This window comes from Notamacropus eugenii, chromosome 2 (assembly GCF_028372415.1).
Source record: "Notamacropus eugenii isolate mMacEug1 chromosome 2, mMacEug1.pri_v2, whole genome shotgun sequence".
NCBI lineage: Eukaryota > Metazoa > Chordata > Mammalia > Diprotodontia > Macropodidae > Notamacropus > Notamacropus eugenii.
This window is the reverse complement of record NC_092873.1, coordinates 395,058,407-395,079,551: the sequence shown is the minus strand read 5'-3', so window position 1 is coordinate 395,079,551 and position 21,145 is coordinate 395,058,407. Positions and strand designations below refer to the sequence as shown.

Here is a 21,145-nt window from a genome sequence, read left to right as displayed (position 1 = left end):
GATGTGCCTAATCTGTTCTGCTGATCTATTTTTCTATTTTTTAACCAATACCAAATATTTGTGAGGATTACCACTTTATAATGTAGCCTGATTGGCTTTTTAAGATCCTTCACAACCGGCCTCAATATATTTTCCAGTCTCATTACTCCCATTCCAACTCTACAATCCAGCCAAACTGTCCCTACTTTTTTTTCTTCACACTTCATGTCCTTCAAACCTGGAAAGTATGCTCTACTCAATTCTGCCTTACAAAATCCCCTTAACCTCAATACTCAGCTCAACCCTTACCTTCAACATGAATCCTTTTTTTGATTCCCTCCCCCAATTACTCTCCCCTTCCTTAACTACTGTATATTTATTTTATGCTTATTCTATATAGTTGCATGTCTACAACAGGTGCCTCCACATTCTTTCCGCTCTCTTTTGTTAACTCTACAATTTGCTTAGTTTTGTGACACAGAGCAAATCACTTAGTTTCTCTTTTCCAACCTCATCATTCGACCAAAATTGTTCTCCTCAAAGTTACAAAAATCTCTTAATTGCCAAATCCAATGGCCTTTTCTCAATCTTAATCCTTAAACTGTCTCTAGACTGACACAGTGTACAGATCACTCTCGTTTTCCTTGATACTCTCCTGTATATCATTCTACCTATGTGAGTGTTCCTTCTTGGTCTCCTTTGCTGGATCTTTGACCAGATCTAACTAACACAGAGATCTGTCCTGAGCCCTCTTGTCTTCTCCCTCTATACTATTTCATTTGGTGATCTTATCACTCCCATAGATTCAGTTATCCTGATACTAATGATTCTCAAATCTATTTATCCAGCTCTAATCTCTCCACATCTCCAAGACATATCAACACACATGTCCCATTAATATCTTAAACTCAGCATGGAGCAGCTAGGTGGTACAGTGGATAGAGCACCAGTGCAGGAGTCAGGAGGACCTGAGTTCATATCTCACTTGACACTCACTAGCTGTGTGACCTTGGGCAAGTCACTTAACCCCAGTTGCCTCATCCTGCGTCATCTCCAATCATCCTGATGAATATCTGGCCACTGGATTCAGATGGCTCTGGAGGAGAAGTAAGGCTGGTGACCTGCACAGCCCTCCCTCACTCAAAACAAAGTCAGGTCATGTCATTATTTCTCTGATGGCATGGTCTTCTTTGGCAATGAAGGACGAACACGCTAAACTCAGAATATCCAAACCTGAACTCCATCTTTCCCCCCAAACCCTCTCCCTCTTCTTCCTAACTTCCCTCTTATGTCAAGGTTATCACTTATCCTCTCAGTCACCCCAGGCTGGAAACCTATATGTCACCTTCTACTCCTTACTTTTTCTCAACTCACATATCCAATCTGTTGGCAAGGCTTGTTGATTTTACCTTTGTAACATCTTTTGCATATGCCCCTTTTCTCCTTTGCCCCTGCCACCACCCTGGTGAAAACCCTAATCAAGTCATATCCAGACTACTGCAACAACCTGTGGGTAGGTCTGCCTGCCACAAGTCTCTGCCCACTCTAGTCCACCCCTCAATCAGCTGCCAAAGTGATTTTCCTAAAGTGAAAAATGTGACCATATTACCCTTTACTCAATAAACTCCAATGGTTAATGATCACCTCCAAGATCAAATATAAAATCCTCTATGAGGCAGTCAAAGACCTTCATATAACCCAGCCCTCCCTTACTTTTTCAATCTTTTTACACTTTACACCCTCATCCCCAAATATCCTGTGGTCCAGTGACACTGGTCTCCTTGCTATTCCTCACACATTCCTCCATCTCCAGTCTTGAAGCATTTTCATTAGTCATCCCCCATGCCTGGAATTCTATCCTTCCTTATCTCCACTTTCTAGCTTTCCTGACTTCACTGTAGACCCAGCTAAAATGTACAGACAAGATACAGAAGACAGATATAGATAGATGTACATAATTGAGGACTCTTAAGGAGTTCTCTAAAGTTGTCTTTTTGAGTTACCACATATGTAGATATGAAAAAATGGAGATAATCAACTAAGGAAAGAAACTAGCATTAAGGAGTACTGAGAAACGCTTCCTTATAGAAGGTCGGATTTTAGCTGGGATTTAAGGGAAGCCAGAGAAGCCAAGAGGAGGATATGGAGAGAGGGCATTCCAGACAGGGGAGATAGCCGGTGAAAAGACCTGGTTAAAAAATGGAGTGTCTTGTTTGATGAACAGCTGGTATCACTGAATTGCTGAGTACATGGAGGCAGGGTGTAAGAAGACTGGAAAGGAGGACAGGAAGAATATATTATGAAGGTCTTTGAATGAGAATCAGAGGATTTTGTATTTTATCCTAGAGAAGATAAACAGCTAATGGAATTTACTGAGTAGGGAAGAGTTACATCCACATTTTAGGAAACTCACTTTGATAATCGAGTAAAGGCTGGGAAGAAGGGAAGAGATTTGATACAGGCAGACCAACCAGCAGGCTACTGATGGTAGTATCCTCAGTAGTAAAAGGGAAGTTCAGAAATGGGAAGAGTGGGGAGAAACGAGTTTAGATTTGGACATGTTAAGTTTAAAACGTCTAAAGGATATCCAATTCAGGATATCTAATATGCAGTTGGAGGTGTGAAACTAAAGGTCATTCAGAAATAAAGGCTGGACAAAATAGATCTGAGATCTGAGAATCATCAGCATAAAACGAAAATTTAATCTATGGGCGCTGATAAGAACATCAAGTGAAATAGTATAGAGTAGTGTTTAAGGACTACTAAGCTTTACATAAAGAACCCTGCAGACCTCATACTGACTTAGAAAATCACAAGACAGTATCATCTATGTAGCACTGTATTTTTATTTATTTTATTAGATATTTCCCCATTATATTTTAATCTGGTTCAGGCCATACCTGGGAGCGTTGAGGGTCTAAAGTGGCACAGGCCAAATGTTTGATACCTCTGGTATAGAACAACAGGCTAAAATAAGTGAGATGAAGTTTAATGAAGAAAAAGGTTAAGTTGTGAACTGAGTTTCAGAAGCTGAAATGCATAATTACAGGATGGGGCTCAAAAGCAGTTAATAAGAAAATTAACTAAAGTTTAGTTGACTCTTTAAATCAAGCAGAATGTGAGTACAGTGTGATGAAGCTGCTATTAAAAAACAAACTAATATGGTTTTATGATGCACTAAAAATGTCATTTGTCCCATAATAAAAGGAAGAACAAATTCCATATGCTCAGACAGTACTTGGTATTATCAGTTTTGGATGCCACATTTTAAGAGGTTCAGTGAAAAACTTAATTGTGTCCTGAGCAAGCTGAGCATGATAATGTCACAATGATAATGATAAAGAACAGTTTTAAAAAACTAAAGATTTATAGCCTGAGGCAAAGATGACTAGAGAAACATGAGAGTTATCTTTAAATATTTTATGGGCTTTCATTTGGAAGAGGCAATCAGATTTATTCTAGGTATTCTGTATAATATCAACTAGAAACAACAGGCAGAAGTTATAGGAAGGTCAATATGAGGCAGGACTTTTAAAAATTAGAGCAGTCCATAAATGAAATGGACTGCCACATAAAAATGACAATTTCCCTCCAACTGAAGTATTAAAGCCTGTGACTAGATTGCCATATGTCAGGACTACTGTGGACAGGTAGGTGGCATAGTGGGTAAAATGCCAGGCCTGGAGTCAGGAAGACCTGAGTTCAAATACAATCTCCGATATTCACTAGCTGTGTGACCCTGGGCAAGTCATATCATCATTTTAACCCTGTTTGCCTCAGTTTCCTCATCTGTAAAATAAGCTGGAGAAAGAAATAGCAAAGCTCTTTTTGCCAAAACAAAAACAAAAACAAAAACATACAAAAAGGGGTCACGAAGAGTCAGACACAACTAAAAAACAAGTACACCATACGACTATTGTTCAGGAGAATCATGCTTGGAGTAGGAGAGACCAGACAACCTCTATAGTCCTCTCCAGTTATTATTCACAAAATGACCACCTCAGAATCAGCAGGGTATCCTCTATACAATATATTAGACAAGTGGTCATTTAGACTTTGTTTAAGGACTTCTAATGAGGGGGGATCCATCATCTCCTAAGCAGCTCATTCTGCTTTTAGACAGCTTTAATTATGACATTTCTCCTTACATCAGACCAAAATTTTATTTTTTGCAGCTTTCACCCACTCCCTGTTCCTAGTTCTGCCTCTGGGGCTAAGCAGTACAAGTTAAACCCCTTTCCCACTATAGCCCTTCAAAAAATTCAAAACTACCAAGTCCCACCCTACAGCCCAGTGCCTCTGCATTCTCCCACCCCCACCCTCCAATCCCATGCCAAGTCTTTTCCAAATTAAACAGCTCCAGTTTCTTCAGTCTTCTTCCTCAAATGTGTCACCTAAAATACTATGTCTCACCAGGACAGAGGGCAGTAGAATTATCCCAACACAGCCTAAGATATCCTAACTTTTTTTAGGGCTACATCACATTATTGATGATCCTCAGATTTTTTTTTTATGGGGAAGTAATAATATCTAGTCATGTCACTTCACCTTGTACTTTTGAATTTGACTCTTTTTAACTCTAGTGTAAACCTTTACATTTATGCCTATTAAATTGTATCTTGAATAGTAAATTTAAAAGCATTTACTTACTAAAGCACTTACTATGTTCAAAGCCTTGTGCTGAACCATAAGGACACAAAGCAAAAAACAAGGCAGTTCCTGCTCCCAAAAACCTCATATTCTAATAGGAGACAATACATATAAGAGCTACAAGTCAGATGGGACTTCCTCATAATCCTTAGGGCACAATGGTAGAATAGCTGGTAAAACATCTTCTTTAATGTTATGTCTACAGATAAAACCATATCCATTTCTGATAATAAACCATTTCTCAACATCAAGAAATCTGGTGGTGGCACTTTCTCTTTTCTGGGTCTTCAGTTGGTGTGGCTGCTAAGGAGACAAGGGCTCCAGCACCTACAGAAGCAGTTGCCATCAAATCTCTAAAAGGTTGATACTCTGGATAATGTTAGCAGGGAGCTAGACTGGATGAAGGGCCAGTGGTATAAGAGAGGGAAAAGGATGGTGATTCCTAGAACTCTTGAACTCAGGTTTCTAGGCTGGTCTCCAACAGGGTCTGAGGGGAAGCAGTACTTCAAGTAGTTTAACTTACCAGGCATACGATGCCTCCTGTCTCTCCCTCAGGATCCCTTACTTCTTCAGCTAAACTGGCTTGTCTGCCTTGTTGTTGGCAGTTGGTCATCACCTGGTGGAATGGCTAGCTCCATCTCCACACAGATTACTCCTCTGAAGACTAGCTCTAGGGACTAGGCTGAAAGTAGGGATTCATAGAAAGAGTCAAATGTTCCGACCTGTCAAGATAGTCTTGTATCCTTACTATTATCCAGTTTTGTCTCATCTACAGATCTGATAAAGCATACTTTCTATGCCTTTATCCAAGTCACTGATTAAAGTTCAGTTGTCATTCAGTCATTTTTCAGTTGGGTCAGACTTTTCATGACCCTAGGATTTTCTAGGCAAAGATACTAGAGTGATTTGCCATTTCCTTTTCCCCAGCTGATTTTACACATAAGGAAACTGAGGCAAACAGGGTTAAGTGACTTGCCCAGGGTCACTCAACTAGTACATGTCTGAGACCAGATTTGAACTTAGGAAGATGAGTCTTCACAGGTCCAGCACTCTTATCTACTGTGCCAGCTAGCTGTTTAAAATATTAAACATTATAAGGATAAGCAAAGATCCCTTGCACTGAAGGCTTCAAACTGATATAAAATCATTAATGACTTCTATATGGATACAGTCAATGAAATAGTTCGAAATCCACTGAACTATGCTATCATGTAGCACACATATCTCCATCTATTCCATAAGAATAGAATGTGAAATGTCAAATGCTTTGTGCTAAAAGCTAGATAATCTATGTCTACTACATTCCCCTGTTCTATCAGTCTAGTAACTCTATTTAAAAAGGAAATGAAATTATTCTGACATAACCTGCTCTTGATGAATCCATCCATGTAAGCTCTGCGATCACTATTTCATTTGCTAAATACTTACCTTATCTCTTGAATAATATGCTCAAAAATTTTGTCAGGAATTGAAGTCTAGCTTTTCAGGCTCTATTCTTTTCCCTAGCCCCCTATTTTTAAAGTGGGATGATCTCTACCCTTCATTAATCTTGTGGTACTTCTGTTATTTTTCACAATCTTTTCAAAATCATTAACAATCACTCAGCAAACATATACGTATTTGCCAGTTTTCTTCACAAAATTCATCTCAGTCTGAAGACTTCAACTTATCAAAAAAAAGCTAAATGTCTCACTTTCTTCCTACTTGTTATGTATCAACTTTTTATTAAATTTTTTTTTCTGTCCTTTCCAGTTCAAGGATCATTCCTGGGTACAGAAAACAAGCAAAACTAAGGTTAAACAGCTCTGTCTTTTTTGTGATCAGATAATACTATCTGCCATGAGCAGCAATTGTCCTATGATTCTTTGATTTCCGTTTTTTAAATGAACCAACACATTTTATTGGTACAGTCAGTTCATACCTTATGTCAGTGATTCCACAGACCTCTACATAAAGCAATTTTTATGTAAGGAAAATTTTCCTACAGACATGGGGAAGGGAGGGAGGGAGGCAAAAAGGGTAGAGATAAGTGGGGGCTGGGGACAGAGAAGCAAGGGCAGGAGGAGAAGATGAGGGAGGTTAGGACCAGCCACATGGGAACCTCACTGGAACTGAGACGAGGAGTAACATGTGGGAGGGGAAGAAGGAGCAGCAGACACATGGGGAAGGCTGGACAAAGAAACAGACAGGAGAGGGCAGTTGACACATGGAGGTGGAAGCAGATTCCTAGTACAGAACAGACAGACTGAAGACAGGCACATCAAGGCTAGACACCTGGGTAGGTAGGCAGAGCAGAGCAAAGGTCTCCTCTACTGGGGCCAGAAATCTCAAGTCAAGCCCTGAGTTTGACTGGAGCATTTGTTCTTCTGTTTTCCCTTGGACACTTTTTTTTTGGGGGGGGGGGGGGGGGGGGAAGCTGAGCCAAAGGGCAGGAGTTGAGAGAGCACAGTACTGTACAATAAAGTTAACTGTAAAGTTAACATGGATTTTTTTGAATGTGGATTTCTTTCAGAATTTTTTATGTAAAACCAAACTTGCTAATTTATGTAAAGTAAGAATTGTCTGTATTCATCCTCTTGATTCATCCTCTTCTATCTACCCTTTTTTCCATTTTCCATACTTTAAAATTTAAGGGGGTTGATAAGTACCTTTACATAGATAGGTGCTCAGCATAGTGCCTCACACAAAGCAGATAATCAATGACAGCTGACTGTTTAGTAGACATCTGTAAACAACTTTCCTTCTTCTTTCAACCTGGAATTGTTTCTAGGAATTTCATCCTTCCCCTTCCTCTGGACTGGCTTCGCCTATAGGACTTTAGTCCATAAGATGCTGCTTTATCATTTGAAATCCAGAGCACAAGTTAGACTGTGTCCTACTTTACTCTTCTCTACTACAAATTCTAAGATACACCAAACAATATTCCCATTATTTCCTCCTTAAGAACCGGTTTTTTCTTCCTGGCTGGTAAAAATCAGGTGCAGAATAGCAAATCTCTTTAACAGTCTCTCCTCTGGAAGGATACAATTATCACTGGGGCCAGGTGAGAAACAGTGAGAGTAATTCTACCTATTGATATCAGAATTGCTACTTCATTTGTCAATTCTCTATACTGTGTGCAACTGTGTACAGACTGATGCCACTGATCTGATCATCTGTCATTTTACTGCCTTTGTTACTCTTCTTCCTATGCTGTAGCTACTATGTTCTCTCTTCGCTTCTACAGTGTGGATATTCACGTTCTCCAGCTCTTCCATGTATTGTTTGTAGATGTTGCATTATCATCAGTAGAATGCTAAGTCCTAGAGTGAAGGGGCCGCTTCATCCTTGTCTCTGTAACCTCAGGGCCTATTATTAGCAAAATGCCTTGTACAGAGTAGACATAATCAATGTCTACTGAAGTAAAACTGATTCAAAATTTTTTTAAAAACCTGACCAGGTTTAGAATGGGCATGTTTAAGCAGAGAGTATTCTCTGCAGAGAACATCTAAGTGTTTGTGCCTCTCAAATGAGACTTCATGAAACTAGTATTCAAAAAGACATTCCCAGGAAAAGTAATGAGACTTTTTTACATGTACAACTCTAAGAGGGGACAGTAGGTCAAGTGTTTAAAATACAAATAAACAACCTTGTGGTTTCTTTTTTCAGCACACTTCCTTAGGAAATCAAAGGACACATTTTTGTCTTCCTCCCATCATCAGCCAAAAATTTTTGAAGTTAGAATTTATGATTTATAGTCTTAATATATAATAATAATCATATATTCCATAATAGCTGTAAAGAACAGTCACCAGAGTTTAAATCCTAGATTTTGTGAGTTGAAAAGAAATATTTCATCTCATCTCTATCACTAAACTTACACTTAATTTTTTTGTTCATCCAATTCAGCAACCACTCAATTCATGAGGTGTCTACTATATATAAAGCAGAGGTAACTAGGTGACTCAGGGTTTACAGTACAGGGCCTGGAATCAGGAAGGCCTGAGTTCGAATGTTGACTCAGACACTTAGCAGCTGAGTGACCCTGGGCAAGTCACTTAAACTGTTTTCTCTAATCAGCTGGAGAAAGAAATGGCAAAAGTTACAAAGATAAAAACAAAACAATCCCTGACCTCTAAGAGCTTACATCCTACTTAAAACATTATTTTCCTAGTCTCTTCCAAAAACCTAATCAAATAAACCTAATTAATCTATTTCAAAGACAGTAAATCTCTACTATACCTAGCTGAAATAAAATACTTACCTCACACTTATTCAGTATCTTCAACTGACCAATTTTGGCAATAATTAGTTGGCGAATAGTCTGAGGTTCTTTACTCCCTTCAGTCAGAGGATTCTGTGTACAGGACAAGGACTGTAAACTTTGTAACTTATCTAATTCATTGATAGATGACCACTGGAATTAAAGGAGAAAAATTAAAACGGCTAGATTTCAAACTGATTTGTAAATTCACACCCAACAGTGTCAATTACATTCTCAGAACACTCAGCTTTGTCATGCCTAAAATACCAATTAAGCTTAAAAGTTGTATCTATTTTTATCTACATGTAGATATTACATATCTACAAATTAATGATCTAAATGGATATTGGTTCAGCAATTAAATGACTCCTTTCTTTTGACCTAATGCTATCTTTAAGATTACTTCTTATTACCCTTTTATACATTCTACTTTCCCATTCAAATTGGCTTACTGATTGGGCCTCACACTAGCAGGTAGGCCCCCATGCCTGGAATGTATTCTTACTTAAGCTCCATTCAAAACTCAGTTTAAGTGCCATTTCCTAAATAAGGGCTTTCCGGATCATCCCCAAAGCCCTCCAGGGGCTATTACTCCCCACTCACCAAGAAATTACTTTGTATTTACTGTATCTATATTTTATATTTAACAATCTATGGATATTTTGTTTTCCCTACTAGAATGTCTTTTGAGGACAGCAGCTATCTCATTTTTTCTTTGTATCCCTAGTGTCTAGCATAGTGCCTGGTATGTGATAGGGAATTAACTGCTTGCTGACCAATTGATTATACTTAGCTTTTATTATAAAGAAGTCCCAAGAAAACAAATGATTTTACTTTGTGGGACTATTTATTACTATTACTAAAGGGAGTACAGTGTCTTTAATATTCACAAAAGCCAGCTGGGGATGAAAAAGGTCAACCAAGATGCTATATGCAAACATACTCACTTGTGATATCTGATTGCCATTTATCACTAAGTACTGCAAGGAAGGAAACATCGAGGTTTTGCACCCTAAAAAAGGAGAATAAGGTTAATCACGGAGAAGTAGATGAATGGCTAAAATATGATGAAAGAATTACTGTGATAGTGTACCTATTCCAGCATCTGGAAAATGTAGAGAAGAAATTCTATTGTCAGAAAGGATTAACTGTTCTAACCTGAAATGGAGGAAAATGAATGTGGTTAATATGACAGCAACAGAATAACAGCACAATTAGATAATCAGGCAATAAAAGGATTTTTAATCATCTTAAGTTGCAAAATACCCGTGTCAATGTTCTGTACAGAAGAGATCTAACCTCTATCCTGAACATTCATCTGGTGCTTTATTAATGTATAAGGGCCTGGGGCGGGGGGAGGGTGAGGTGAGGAAGAGGGGCAGAGAGAGAAAATGATGGATAAAACATACTGCTCACACTCAAGGAGGATGCAATCTCTTTGAAGAACTTTGGAACTGACTGCATGACATGGGAGACACTGGCAAAAGATAGTTCAGCATGGCATGCCCTTATCAGAGAAGGTGATGTGCTCCATGAGCAAAGCAGAACTGAAGTAACTCAAAAGAAATGTGAGATACACAAATTTAGAGAATCCACCCCAGATGTTCACAGGGACGATTTATGCCTGACCTATAGTCAAACACTTCAAGGTCATACAGTCTGGTCAGACACGCTATAACTTAACTCTAACATAGTGATGCCATTTTGATCTACTTCAAGAATGAAGGACAACAACCAACCAACCAACACAAGGAGACAGGGATAAAGGTACAAATCTGATAGAGGTTAACAGTGTACAGACAGATATAGGGCATTATGGATGGAACCCAATAACATTCTTCCAACAAAAACCTGGGCTTTTTGTTTGTATGTTTGGTTTTTTTCTAGTGGGACTACATTACAAGATGGGAGGGTACATGAAAGGGGATCAGCAGGAGGGGAGTAAAAAAGGATGTGATCTGTCATGGTCAAATCAAGGGCTGTCAATGAGAGAAAAGTGACTTCTAGATCGCCTCAGAAAGAAACCTACAGAGGGAGTGGGTGAGGAGGAAAAAGGAAGAATTGAAAAAAGGAAAAAAGAAGGGAGGTCTAGTTTGGGGAGTAGGAAGAGATTCCACTGATGAATACTCATATAGGTAAAAACAGTCCATGAAAGGAGATGGGGACCTGCCACTGGGTGTGGCCTGAGGATTTGGTGAATGAAAAGTCTACTTATCCTACCTCAGGAAGGCAGGGAATTGGAACCTCTGGGAGTAACTGACACCTGGGAGAGTAAGGACTCAGAAAGGAGATTCTGAGGCAAAGAGGAGAAAAAGGCAATGAGGGAAGGGTATAGATCAGTAGTAAGCTGTATAATCAGGGACATGATTGGGGAGGACCTTACCACAAGGCTCCATTCTCTCTGATGCCTGCAATTATTGGCATTTTTGTGGGAGTGAGGCACAACAGAAAAGAGAAATCCTTGGGGCAAGGTCTACAAAGCAGTGGCAGAAACTACCTAAAGGGAAACTCTAGAATTATACACTAAAAGCTCTGATTACATGAGGTATACAAAGAAAGGAGGACCATATAATTATCAGGCTCATGAATCAGAGAATGAGGGTTAACAGCTGACAGAAGGAAAGGATGGATAATAAAGAGAGTGAAAGGACTCCTTTCGGAAAAAAAAATGAAATTTTAAAAACTAGTGAACAGGACAAGTTAAAGGGAAGGAGAAGAAAGGAGAATCTACTTGACTGAGAGAAAAAAAGAGGAGGAAGAATCACATAACTAGATAAAAGCAGGAGAGAAAAAGGAACTGATAAGCAAAATCCTACAGGGAAATGAGTAATGAACATGTGGTGAGGATCGAGGTAAGAGAAGGAAACTCAGAGGGAACAGGACCACCTTAAAAATAACTAAATATTGTGTTTAAAGTAGAATTCACTGGATGCAGAGCACATTTTTTTTTCCCATTCCCTCGGTTTTATTTCGTGTATGTCTTTATTTTTTTAAATATGTTTCATGGAAGCAACAGACTGTCAGGTTTTGTTTTCTTATCCCCCTTTTCATTTGATCAGATTCTATATAAATATATGCCCCTTTCTGTGTAAGCTCCTTGAGATCGGGGACTGACTGTTTTTTATGTTTTTGCCTTTTTCGTATCCCCAGTGCTTTGTACAACATAGTAAGCACATAGGAGCGTGGTCTTCAGATGTCTTTGTTTGTGGATGGTGGATGACATGGTGCCAATTATATCAATGAGAAAAATGATTACTGAATGGAGACCAAAGTTTTTCCCCTTTTCTATTTACTCATTGAGAAATCAGCCCCTGTAGGTTATTCAGGCAGTCTTTGAAGTTCATGGTTGATAATGAGAGGGAAAACTTCTAGGTGAATTAATGGATTCCAGTCCAGTGTTTTACTCAGATAGGTCTGGAAAAAAGTGGATTTTCCTTTGTGTCACCCTAGGTAGTGAGATATGGATGTAATTAGGTTTCTTTGACGAAGAATGAGTGATCAGAGCCATATCTCCTAGACCCTCATTAGAAAAAGCCCACTTCTCAATATATTATCCATTATTTTCATTAACTGTTAACCAATCAGAGTTGATTGTCACCCTCAGGAATACCCACTTTCAAGAGGCATAAAAGCACTGAGTGGGTTTCAGAGGATCTTTGGCATTCAAAAGTGTTACAGATCCCTTTTATTAATTATTGCTAGCATGATTAATTACCCAGAAACTATGTCCCTCAGACTTTTTATATGTCATATCGAACAGCAAAACATTGTTGTTGTTACAGATATGGAATCAGGCAGACATTTTCAGTTACGCTCAATAGGTTGATGTGACTTTTATTTATGTGTTACAAAGGGGAGAGGAGGTGGAAAAGGAGAAATTTGCACTGCATCACAAGGAAGTGACTGATTTTTTTTTTAAAGCAAGCATAAATGAATTTTTTTTAAAACCTCTCTGGAGAAAGATATGGCTTTCTAAACAATGGCTAAATCAAGAAATAGCAGTCTCCAAAATTACAAAGAACTTCCTTCCTTTGGATTAACTTTTGTTTATTTCTCACTAATACTAACTTACTCAATTCTGTGATTTACCTTTCAATGACAAAGACATATGAATTCATTCTACCAGAAAAGATAATAATAAATCAGTTCAAATAAAAACTTCCTAAAAGGGAGATTATAAGTCTTCAATTTCAAGAGCTCTCACACATTATGACAGTCTCTGACATACCATGTATGAAAATATCCTGAGCTATCAAAATGTTCGTATATGTTGGCATTTATCAAATTCAAGATAACGAACAAAATTTTAATATTAAACTAAAATTACCTGGGTAGATAGGCTATTTGGAATAGCTGATCTCCATCAATTGACTGGTTATTAGAAAAGTCTAGTAACTTGAGAGTCTGAAGAATATCAGTGGGCCTGTATAAAAATTGGAAATAAGCTGTATTTAGGCTTTTTTTAAGGGCATTTAAGAAGCTATTTAATATAAATAAGAGCATATAGGATAGGAAAATCTTATCAGTTTATCATTTTAGTCGTTCAAATATTGTGACAGTTTGACCTAAGTTGAAGTTTACCTTTACAATAGAAGAGGAAAGGGGGAGGATAAATGAACAGCAATAAACAAAAGGGACAGCGAAGGGGGTACTGGTAGAGGGGGTATGCATTTTTAATATAACTTCAGAAAATGAACTATTTAAGGACATTAGAATATTAACTTTTATGCAAATGGATGTCATTTATTACAAATCAGTCTAAACAATTAATTTATTAAAGTAGATATGACAGAAATTTTACCTGGAAAAAGCTTCTTCACAAGATAATTAAATATTTTTTCAATTTTTAATTTTTTTCTCAATTACATGTAAACAAAAGTTTTTAACATTCATTTTTAAAATTTTGAGCTCCAAATTCTCTCCCTCTCTTCCTTCCCCCTCCCTCCTCCTTGAGAAGGAAAGCAAATTAAATATATTTTAAAAGTAATAAATTTTATTCCATAATTTAGAGTAACTCAGACTGGTTTTACCCCAATTGGTAAGATTTCAAATCAAAATATTTGAAAAATTATTTTTTGTTATTCAGTTGTTTTTCAATTGTGTCCAACCATTCATGACCCCATTTCAGGTTTTCTTGCCAAAGACATAGAAGGAGTTTGCCATTCCCTTCCCTAGCTCATTTTAGAGATGAGGAACTGAGGCAAGCATGGTTAAATGACTTGCCCAGAGTCACAAAGCTAGCAAGTTGCTGAGGCTGACTCTGAACTCAAGAATATGAGTCTTCCTTATTGCAGGCCCAGCATTCTATCCACTGCATCACCTAGCTGATCTTGAAAAATGAAAAGGATAGTAAAATAATACGAAGAATTTTTGAATCATAATTGTAAGAGCACCACTAGAAATCAACATTAAGTATTTTAAATTCCCACAAACTGTAAATCATAAAATGGTGACTTCAGAATTTAAACAAATCATTCCCACCTTTCTGAAATTGTAATATCATTAGATGCAAGGTATAATTCTTCTAGAACTGGCCATCCTTGAGCACACCACAGAACCTGTTGAGAAAATTTGATTCAGTATAAAGAGTTGTTACCCTATCCATTTATTTTAACATATGTAATGTGAGCTACTGTTTCATTTCCAATGCTTTTTACTTCCACCTCTACATGAACTCAATTTAGTTACTGTTTTAGAAAGTGTCTGTAGGATAAATGACACCTCTATTTTAATTAATTACATGCCATGTTTCAGGCAATAAGTACCAGTGGGAAGATGATAATATTAAAATATTAAAAAGATATTTTAATGATATTATATGTACTATTAAAAATATACACACTCAAAATCACCCAACACTGTTATTAATGAACCATTAAGAGATATCCTAAGGTAGATTAATATTATTAAAATGTTACACTAAAGACACAGATTAAACATATTCTTATCTGATATAGTGTGCCACACCACTAAAGGAACACTTGGTAATAAGCAATAACTTTTCTCCACTGTTTATATAGGTCATTTGTCATAACAGTACCTATGTACACCTATTCCTCACATACAAATTCCAACAACTTAATTCTCTCACTTCTTAACAAACTGCTAGGCTCTACAGTCAAATGAGTTGCTGTGATATTTCATTTTTTTACTAAAAAATCTAAACCAAGAGATTAGCTAAATCATAAATGCATTATGTTTAAGCTTGGCTTTCATTATCTTTCTCCTAAACATACCCCTATTCCAAACAAGAGGGCCTGATGTTTTTCCAAGTGCCCATACTAGCAACCTCAAAATCATCTTTGCCTATTCCTTTTCTTCAGCTCCACAGGCAATCAGTTGCTAAGTATTGTCAGTTCTACCTCTATAATATTATACAGATCTATTCTCTTCGTCCCACTTAAATAGCCATTATTAAGTGCAGGCACTCACTGCACCATACTTGGAAGTACAGAAATAGCCTAACTAGTAGGCACTTTCCTCTCCAATCCATCCTCCAAAGAGGTGCCAAACTGATCTTCCTAAGGAATTGGACTATGTCACTAACAGGCTCAAAAAACTACAGTAGCTTCCTATTGCCTCTAAGAAACACAAACTTGACTCTAGCACTTAAAATCTAATATAACCTGGTTTTCACCTACCTTTCTAGCCTTACATCAAATTACTTCTCTTCATGTGTAAAACCAGTATACTAGCTGTATACCCCAACCTCAGCAATCCATTTCCTACCTCTGTGTATTTATACAAACTATCCCCTCTCATTCCTAAGACTGCAGTCTCCTCCTCAATTCAGCTTCTCAGAATTCCTAGCTTCCTTCAAGGTTCAGCTCAGACACTACCTTCTCAATGAAACCTTTCTTTAAAAAACAGTTACTTGTTTATTTTTCATTTTCACCATTCACTTCCATAAGATTTTGAGTTCCAAATTTTCTCCAATCCCTCCCCTCCCCTCCCCCCAAGATGGCATACAATCTGATACAGGCTCTACATATACATTTATGTTAAACATATTTTCACATTAGTCATGTTGTAAAGAATTAGAACCAATGGAGAAACCACAAGAAAGAAGAAACAAAAAAAGAGAGAGAGAGCGAATAGTATGCTTTGATCTGCATTTAGACTCCATAGTTCTTTTTCTGGAAGTAGACAGCATTTTCCATCATGAGTCATTTGGAGTTGTCTTAGATCCCTGCTTTCCTAAGCAGAGATAAGTCTATTTAAATTAGTTTTCACACAACGTTGCTGTTACTATGTAAAATATTCTTCTGGTTCTGTTCACTTATGAAAGCTTTCTTGATCCCTACACCCCAATTGTTATAATTCTCTTTCTCCTCAAAAGACATCACATTTCTGTGCATATTATACTGACCTCCCATCCCCTGAATAAAGATATAAGTTCCTTGAGATTAGGAATATTTTCATTTTTGTCCTGAAAACCCAGACTACAGACTGTCTTGCAAACTGCAAGTAGTTAATAAAAGGTTTTTTGAAATTGAATTTGATTTAAAAATGGAATTTTCTGGGAGTGCTAAAAAGTCAATAAAAATTCCAGTGAAAAAAGTATGTTAATGCGAAACTGATTCCATGGAATGAACCTCGTATTTACCCTTCAAGTTCAGCTACAAACTGTATCCAACTAAATGTGGTATGCTTGACCTTTAAATAGTGGGAATTCTATGCCCCTCCACCTTCTCAGCTTCTGCACTGAAAGAAAGTTGCTGACAACATTTCAATTAACTTCAGGCTCAACAAATAATGAGAAAGAAAAGTGGGGACTGGGGAAAGAGGGAAGGACAAGATGAAAGAGAATAGGAGTTATCAGTTTTTGTATATGATGTTCTATTTAACCAGCAAAACTTTTAGTCACTTTTAAATACCAAAACTTTTGAATACTTTCTCTCTATAAGGCATATGAATAATGATATATTTACATAAGCAGTGGCCAAAGATTTATTACAACGGTGACCTGACAATAGCATTTTGTTTGTCATACCTTTAAAAGATCATAGGATCATGGATCTAAATCTTGAAGGACCCTTAGAGATAATGGAGTCTAATCCTCTTATTTTCAGACTGGCAAACTGGGGTCCAGGAAGTTAAATGACTTGTCCAAGGCTCCACAGGTAGTAGCAGAGACTAGATTTGAACACAGACCCTGACTCTACACCCAGTGCCCTTTCTAAAAACTAAAAACATGCCACTTTTCATTTTTATGACCGAAGGTGATGAAGTGAAAATATTTATGCTTAAGTATATAAGTATCACATTTATGTTTAAGTAACTATTAAAATTAAAAAAACTTGCAATTCCAAACTACTGCCAATAAATAAAACATGGTGTAATGCAGATTACCTCAGTCCACGTTATTCCTGTTCGATTAAGCACTAAAACCTTCAACGCAGAAAATGTACATGATGGAGATGGTGAGTCATAGGGAAATTTTAGCTTATTTTCACTGTGTTGAAAGAATAAAGCAGTGTGTGTTAGTTTCAGCTGAATATGACCAAATGAATCTTTCAATTAAATTTCCAATTTGGAATATAATACTAGGGTTTTAGATTGTCTTGTGTACAGATGATTTCTTTTTTGAAGAACCCAAAGGACTATAGAGTATTATACCTTAAAAATTCTGTTTTCAGAACTGAATGGTATCTAAAATATAGAAACTCTTCCTGGGACCTGACCAACTGTTCTGATGTGTTCATTTTATGGTACAAAAGACACAATTACTTTAAGGTCACATAAAGTGACTCATTTTTGATAAACAGTTTCCCCAATAAGTTTCAAAATAAAGTCAGGGCCTAAGTCCTCCTACTCCCAAGAGCACCAATAGTGTAAAAAGCAGTAAAGACTGGCTTAGCTTAATTGCTTTCGGATTCTGTTTCTTTGCCTTTGTGACTGAAAATAAAGATGTTAGAGAAGCCCATGTCCTTTATAGTTATTCTAAAAACAGTTTCTTATTATTTATCCTACCTGAAGGGATAGGTGGGGCACCTAAACAAAGAATGGCAGAGTCAGGTCGTTAATAGCCTACAAATGAATAGCCAATCAAATTGAAAAAATTAGGATAAATATAAAAGACTAACTCCTCAGTTCAGAAAATCAACATCACAAATCTGAGATGGGGGAGGCATGGATAACCATCAGAAAAAGATCTATAAACTGTATAAATTAGTAATACAAAATGGCAACCAAAAGAAAAAAAGAACTCCAGTGTAATCTTAGAGTAGATTAAGAGAAGTGTAATTATCCAGGGAAAAAGAAGTGAAAGTACTCCTGTATTCTAACCTGGTCACAACACATCTGGAGTATTTTGTTTAGTTCCACGTGCCACATTTTAAGAAGGGCACTAATGAGCTACATACACACACAGTGTTAAGAGAAGGGTGACCAGGACGACAACCATTTAGCCTTGGAAAGATTTAGAAAGAACATCCTAGTTCTCTTTCAATACTTTAAATGCTGTGATGTGGAAGAGATGCTGCACTTGTTCTGCTTTGTCCCCAAAGCTAAAGAACAAAATGGTGGAAATACTTTTGCAATATGGAACAAAATGGTGCCTTATTTTTAGTTCACAGAACAAAAAACTTGCTACCTAGTATGATGGGTTGCCCCTGGGGGCTAGGGAGTTCCCCTTGCTAGACACCTTCAAGTAAAGGCTTGAACACTCCCTTGTAGGAATATTTTAGAGGGGATTCTTCTTGAGGTATGATTTCATCAGATGACCTCTGAAGTCTCTTTCAGCTCTTAAGATTTTTTGATTCTAAAGAGAAACTTAGAAAGAATTACCCTTTGAAAAACATGATCCATGTAAGAGGGAAAATAGTAGTCAAATTACACCCACAACTGATCCCACTCATCTCTCATTTTGAAATACAATTAATCTCATGTCTATTGCTGAATTATACCTGAACAGGACAGGTGTGACTCTCCTGTATATGCAAAGGAGAAGCCTGGTTGAGGCACTTGGAAAATTTGGTTTTGCAGGTTAAAACTTAAAACATTCTGGATGTACTGCACAAATGATTTTAATAAAATAAATTAAGAATAGTTCAGTAAAAATCTAGTTTCAGGTTCATTAACTAGAGTTCCATAATGAAATCATTCTTATATATAGGGCTCTAAACAACTATATTTGAAAAAATTTTTCTCACACAGGCCCCAAAATAGTTTGCTAACATCTCATATATTAAACCTACAAAAATTCAATTAATCAAAATTCAATTAATTATTTCATTAATTTAATCAGCCCAAAATTTAAGAAAAAAATTGTGACAAACCCACCTCCTCTGCCACTTAATATAAACTAGCAAACATAGCTCCAACTACATAGAATAAAATTATAAAATTAGGCTTTTAAATTAATTATTAATAATTTAACAAATTATTAGTGAGCCCAGGTGTATAATTATCTAGAAGTCTAAAATAAGTAATATCCCCTTAAATTATGGTTTACGTTAAAAAAAAACAACAAAATAAAACTAAGATCTAATACTATCAAAATTTTTGCAGGGTTACAACCTAAAGGAATCAACCCCATTACCACCACAAGGCTCTATGTGCCCAGTAGGCACAGATTAAGATTTGCACAGAATGTTAATTAGCAGACAACAGAAATTTCATACCTGAGATTAAGAACTTCCAGGTATTTGAGCTGATCAGCAATGAAGGTCACCTCATTCCATGATGACAACAGATTTTTTGACAAATCTATCCTTCTGATATCTGAGAGATGTTAAGAAATATCACTTCCATTGATAAGAAAGACCCCAAATACATCAAAATATTTATAGCAGCACTTTTTGTGATAACAAAGAACTAGAAACAACGTAATACTCATAGATCTGGGAACAGCTAAACAAACTGTGGAACATTAATGTAACAGAATATTACTCTACAGTAAGGAAAGATGAATACAATGAATAAAAAGAAATATGTAAAGACATGAACTGAAGGTGAGTGAAGTAAGCAGAACCAAGAAAACAATATACATAATGCCTTCAAAGGACAACAATCACATATACATAAAAAGAAACCAAAATGAATGCTAAAAAATTACAAAGAAAGCTTGACTCCAAAGAAGAGAAATGAGAAAACATCTCCCCCAACTCTTTTGCAAAAGATGACGGGCGATGAGGTTCATGAATGTAAAACATTCCCTAACTTGACATAATACAGTGATCAGGTCAGCTGATTTTTTTTCCTTTAAAAAAATATTTTTTATCCTGGTACTGGTCACCAAAATTAACAACACCCTTGATGCTTTTTATCTATAGTACTGCCAATTGCGTGAGTGTATCTACTCTGAGCTCCCAACAGTGATGCACTTGATGCAGTGAGGAGGAGTTAGTAATGTTGGGAGACATACTGACTGCCAAATTTTGTAAGCCTCATGTGCTTCTTTGAATTTAGTTCCTGAACCTTTCTGTTGTCTCTAGAAGAATCCAAGTAAAGTGTAGAACAAAATGTTAGAACAAATGTTAGTAGTACAGCATACTATAACAAATTCAGATAAGATTCAAGTATCATTGTGTCTAGAATGGTCAGTGAAGGCATCAACACAATTCTACCTTCCAAGCATTTATTAAACACCTACTGAGTGACAGAGATAACAAAGACAAAGATGAGACAATCACTACCCTCACAGGATATACATTCTACTGAGGAATACAACACACACAGATAAGTAAATATGAGATACCCACACACACACCCACACACACACACACAAGTGAGAGAGGGGGTAGACCTGTGATCTGCAATCACAGTACAACAGAAAAACAGTGACCTTGGAGTCGGAGGATCTAGATTAAAATCCTACCTCTGACATTTGTCAGAGACATCCAATTAACATCTCTTGGTGAAATCACTTAAACTCCCTGGACTTCAACACAAAACACCAATCCAGGAACTGGATTAGAGTGACAAAACCCAAAGACCAACAAGATCTCAGATCAGTTACCTTACCCAGGACTGCAGGAGAGGCCAGGTCACAGAGGCTGGGACCCTAAGCTCATCCATCCTATCACAGTACAAAAAACTACACTTCAGTGTCTCTCAGACTTAATCCACAGTAGGAAACAGAACCAAGAAACTATTAACAGCCATACTTGCTGACTTCTCTATTCCAGAATTAAGACTGAGAGTTCAGAATGGCTTCTTGAAGCTCTCTACCTGGACCCAATGTGGAAGGAGCAGAGTAACAAAAACTAGCAATACAGAAAGAAAACTTTGAAAGACACAGTAAAGAGTGGAAATCTTTACCTGATAGAA

The 21,145-nt window shown here is 37.1% G+C and overlaps 1 protein-coding gene across 3 annotated transcripts in view; it reads right to left on the bottom strand.

Annotated features, from left to right (window-relative positions):
• Positions 1-21,145, bottom strand: part of TBCE (tubulin folding cofactor E) — a 116,354-nt gene that overhangs the window by 16,820 nt on the left and 78,389 nt on the right. For all 3 annotated transcript variants that reach the window (XM_072647535.1, XM_072647533.1, XM_072647534.1), the window contains exons 6-12: positions 19,498-19,597; positions 17,225-17,327; positions 14,354-14,430; positions 13,200-13,295; positions 9,966-10,030; positions 9,820-9,884; positions 8,873-9,025 (exon numbers count right to left, since the gene is read on the bottom strand). In XM_072647535.1, the coding sequence (XP_072503636.1) occupies positions 8,873-9,025; positions 9,820-9,884; positions 9,966-10,030; positions 13,200-13,295; positions 14,354-14,430; positions 17,225-17,327; positions 19,498-19,597 (659 nt within the window). The remainder of the gene's footprint in view (positions 1-8,872; positions 9,026-9,819; positions 9,885-9,965; positions 10,031-13,199; positions 13,296-14,353; positions 14,431-17,224; positions 17,328-19,497; positions 19,598-21,145) is intronic.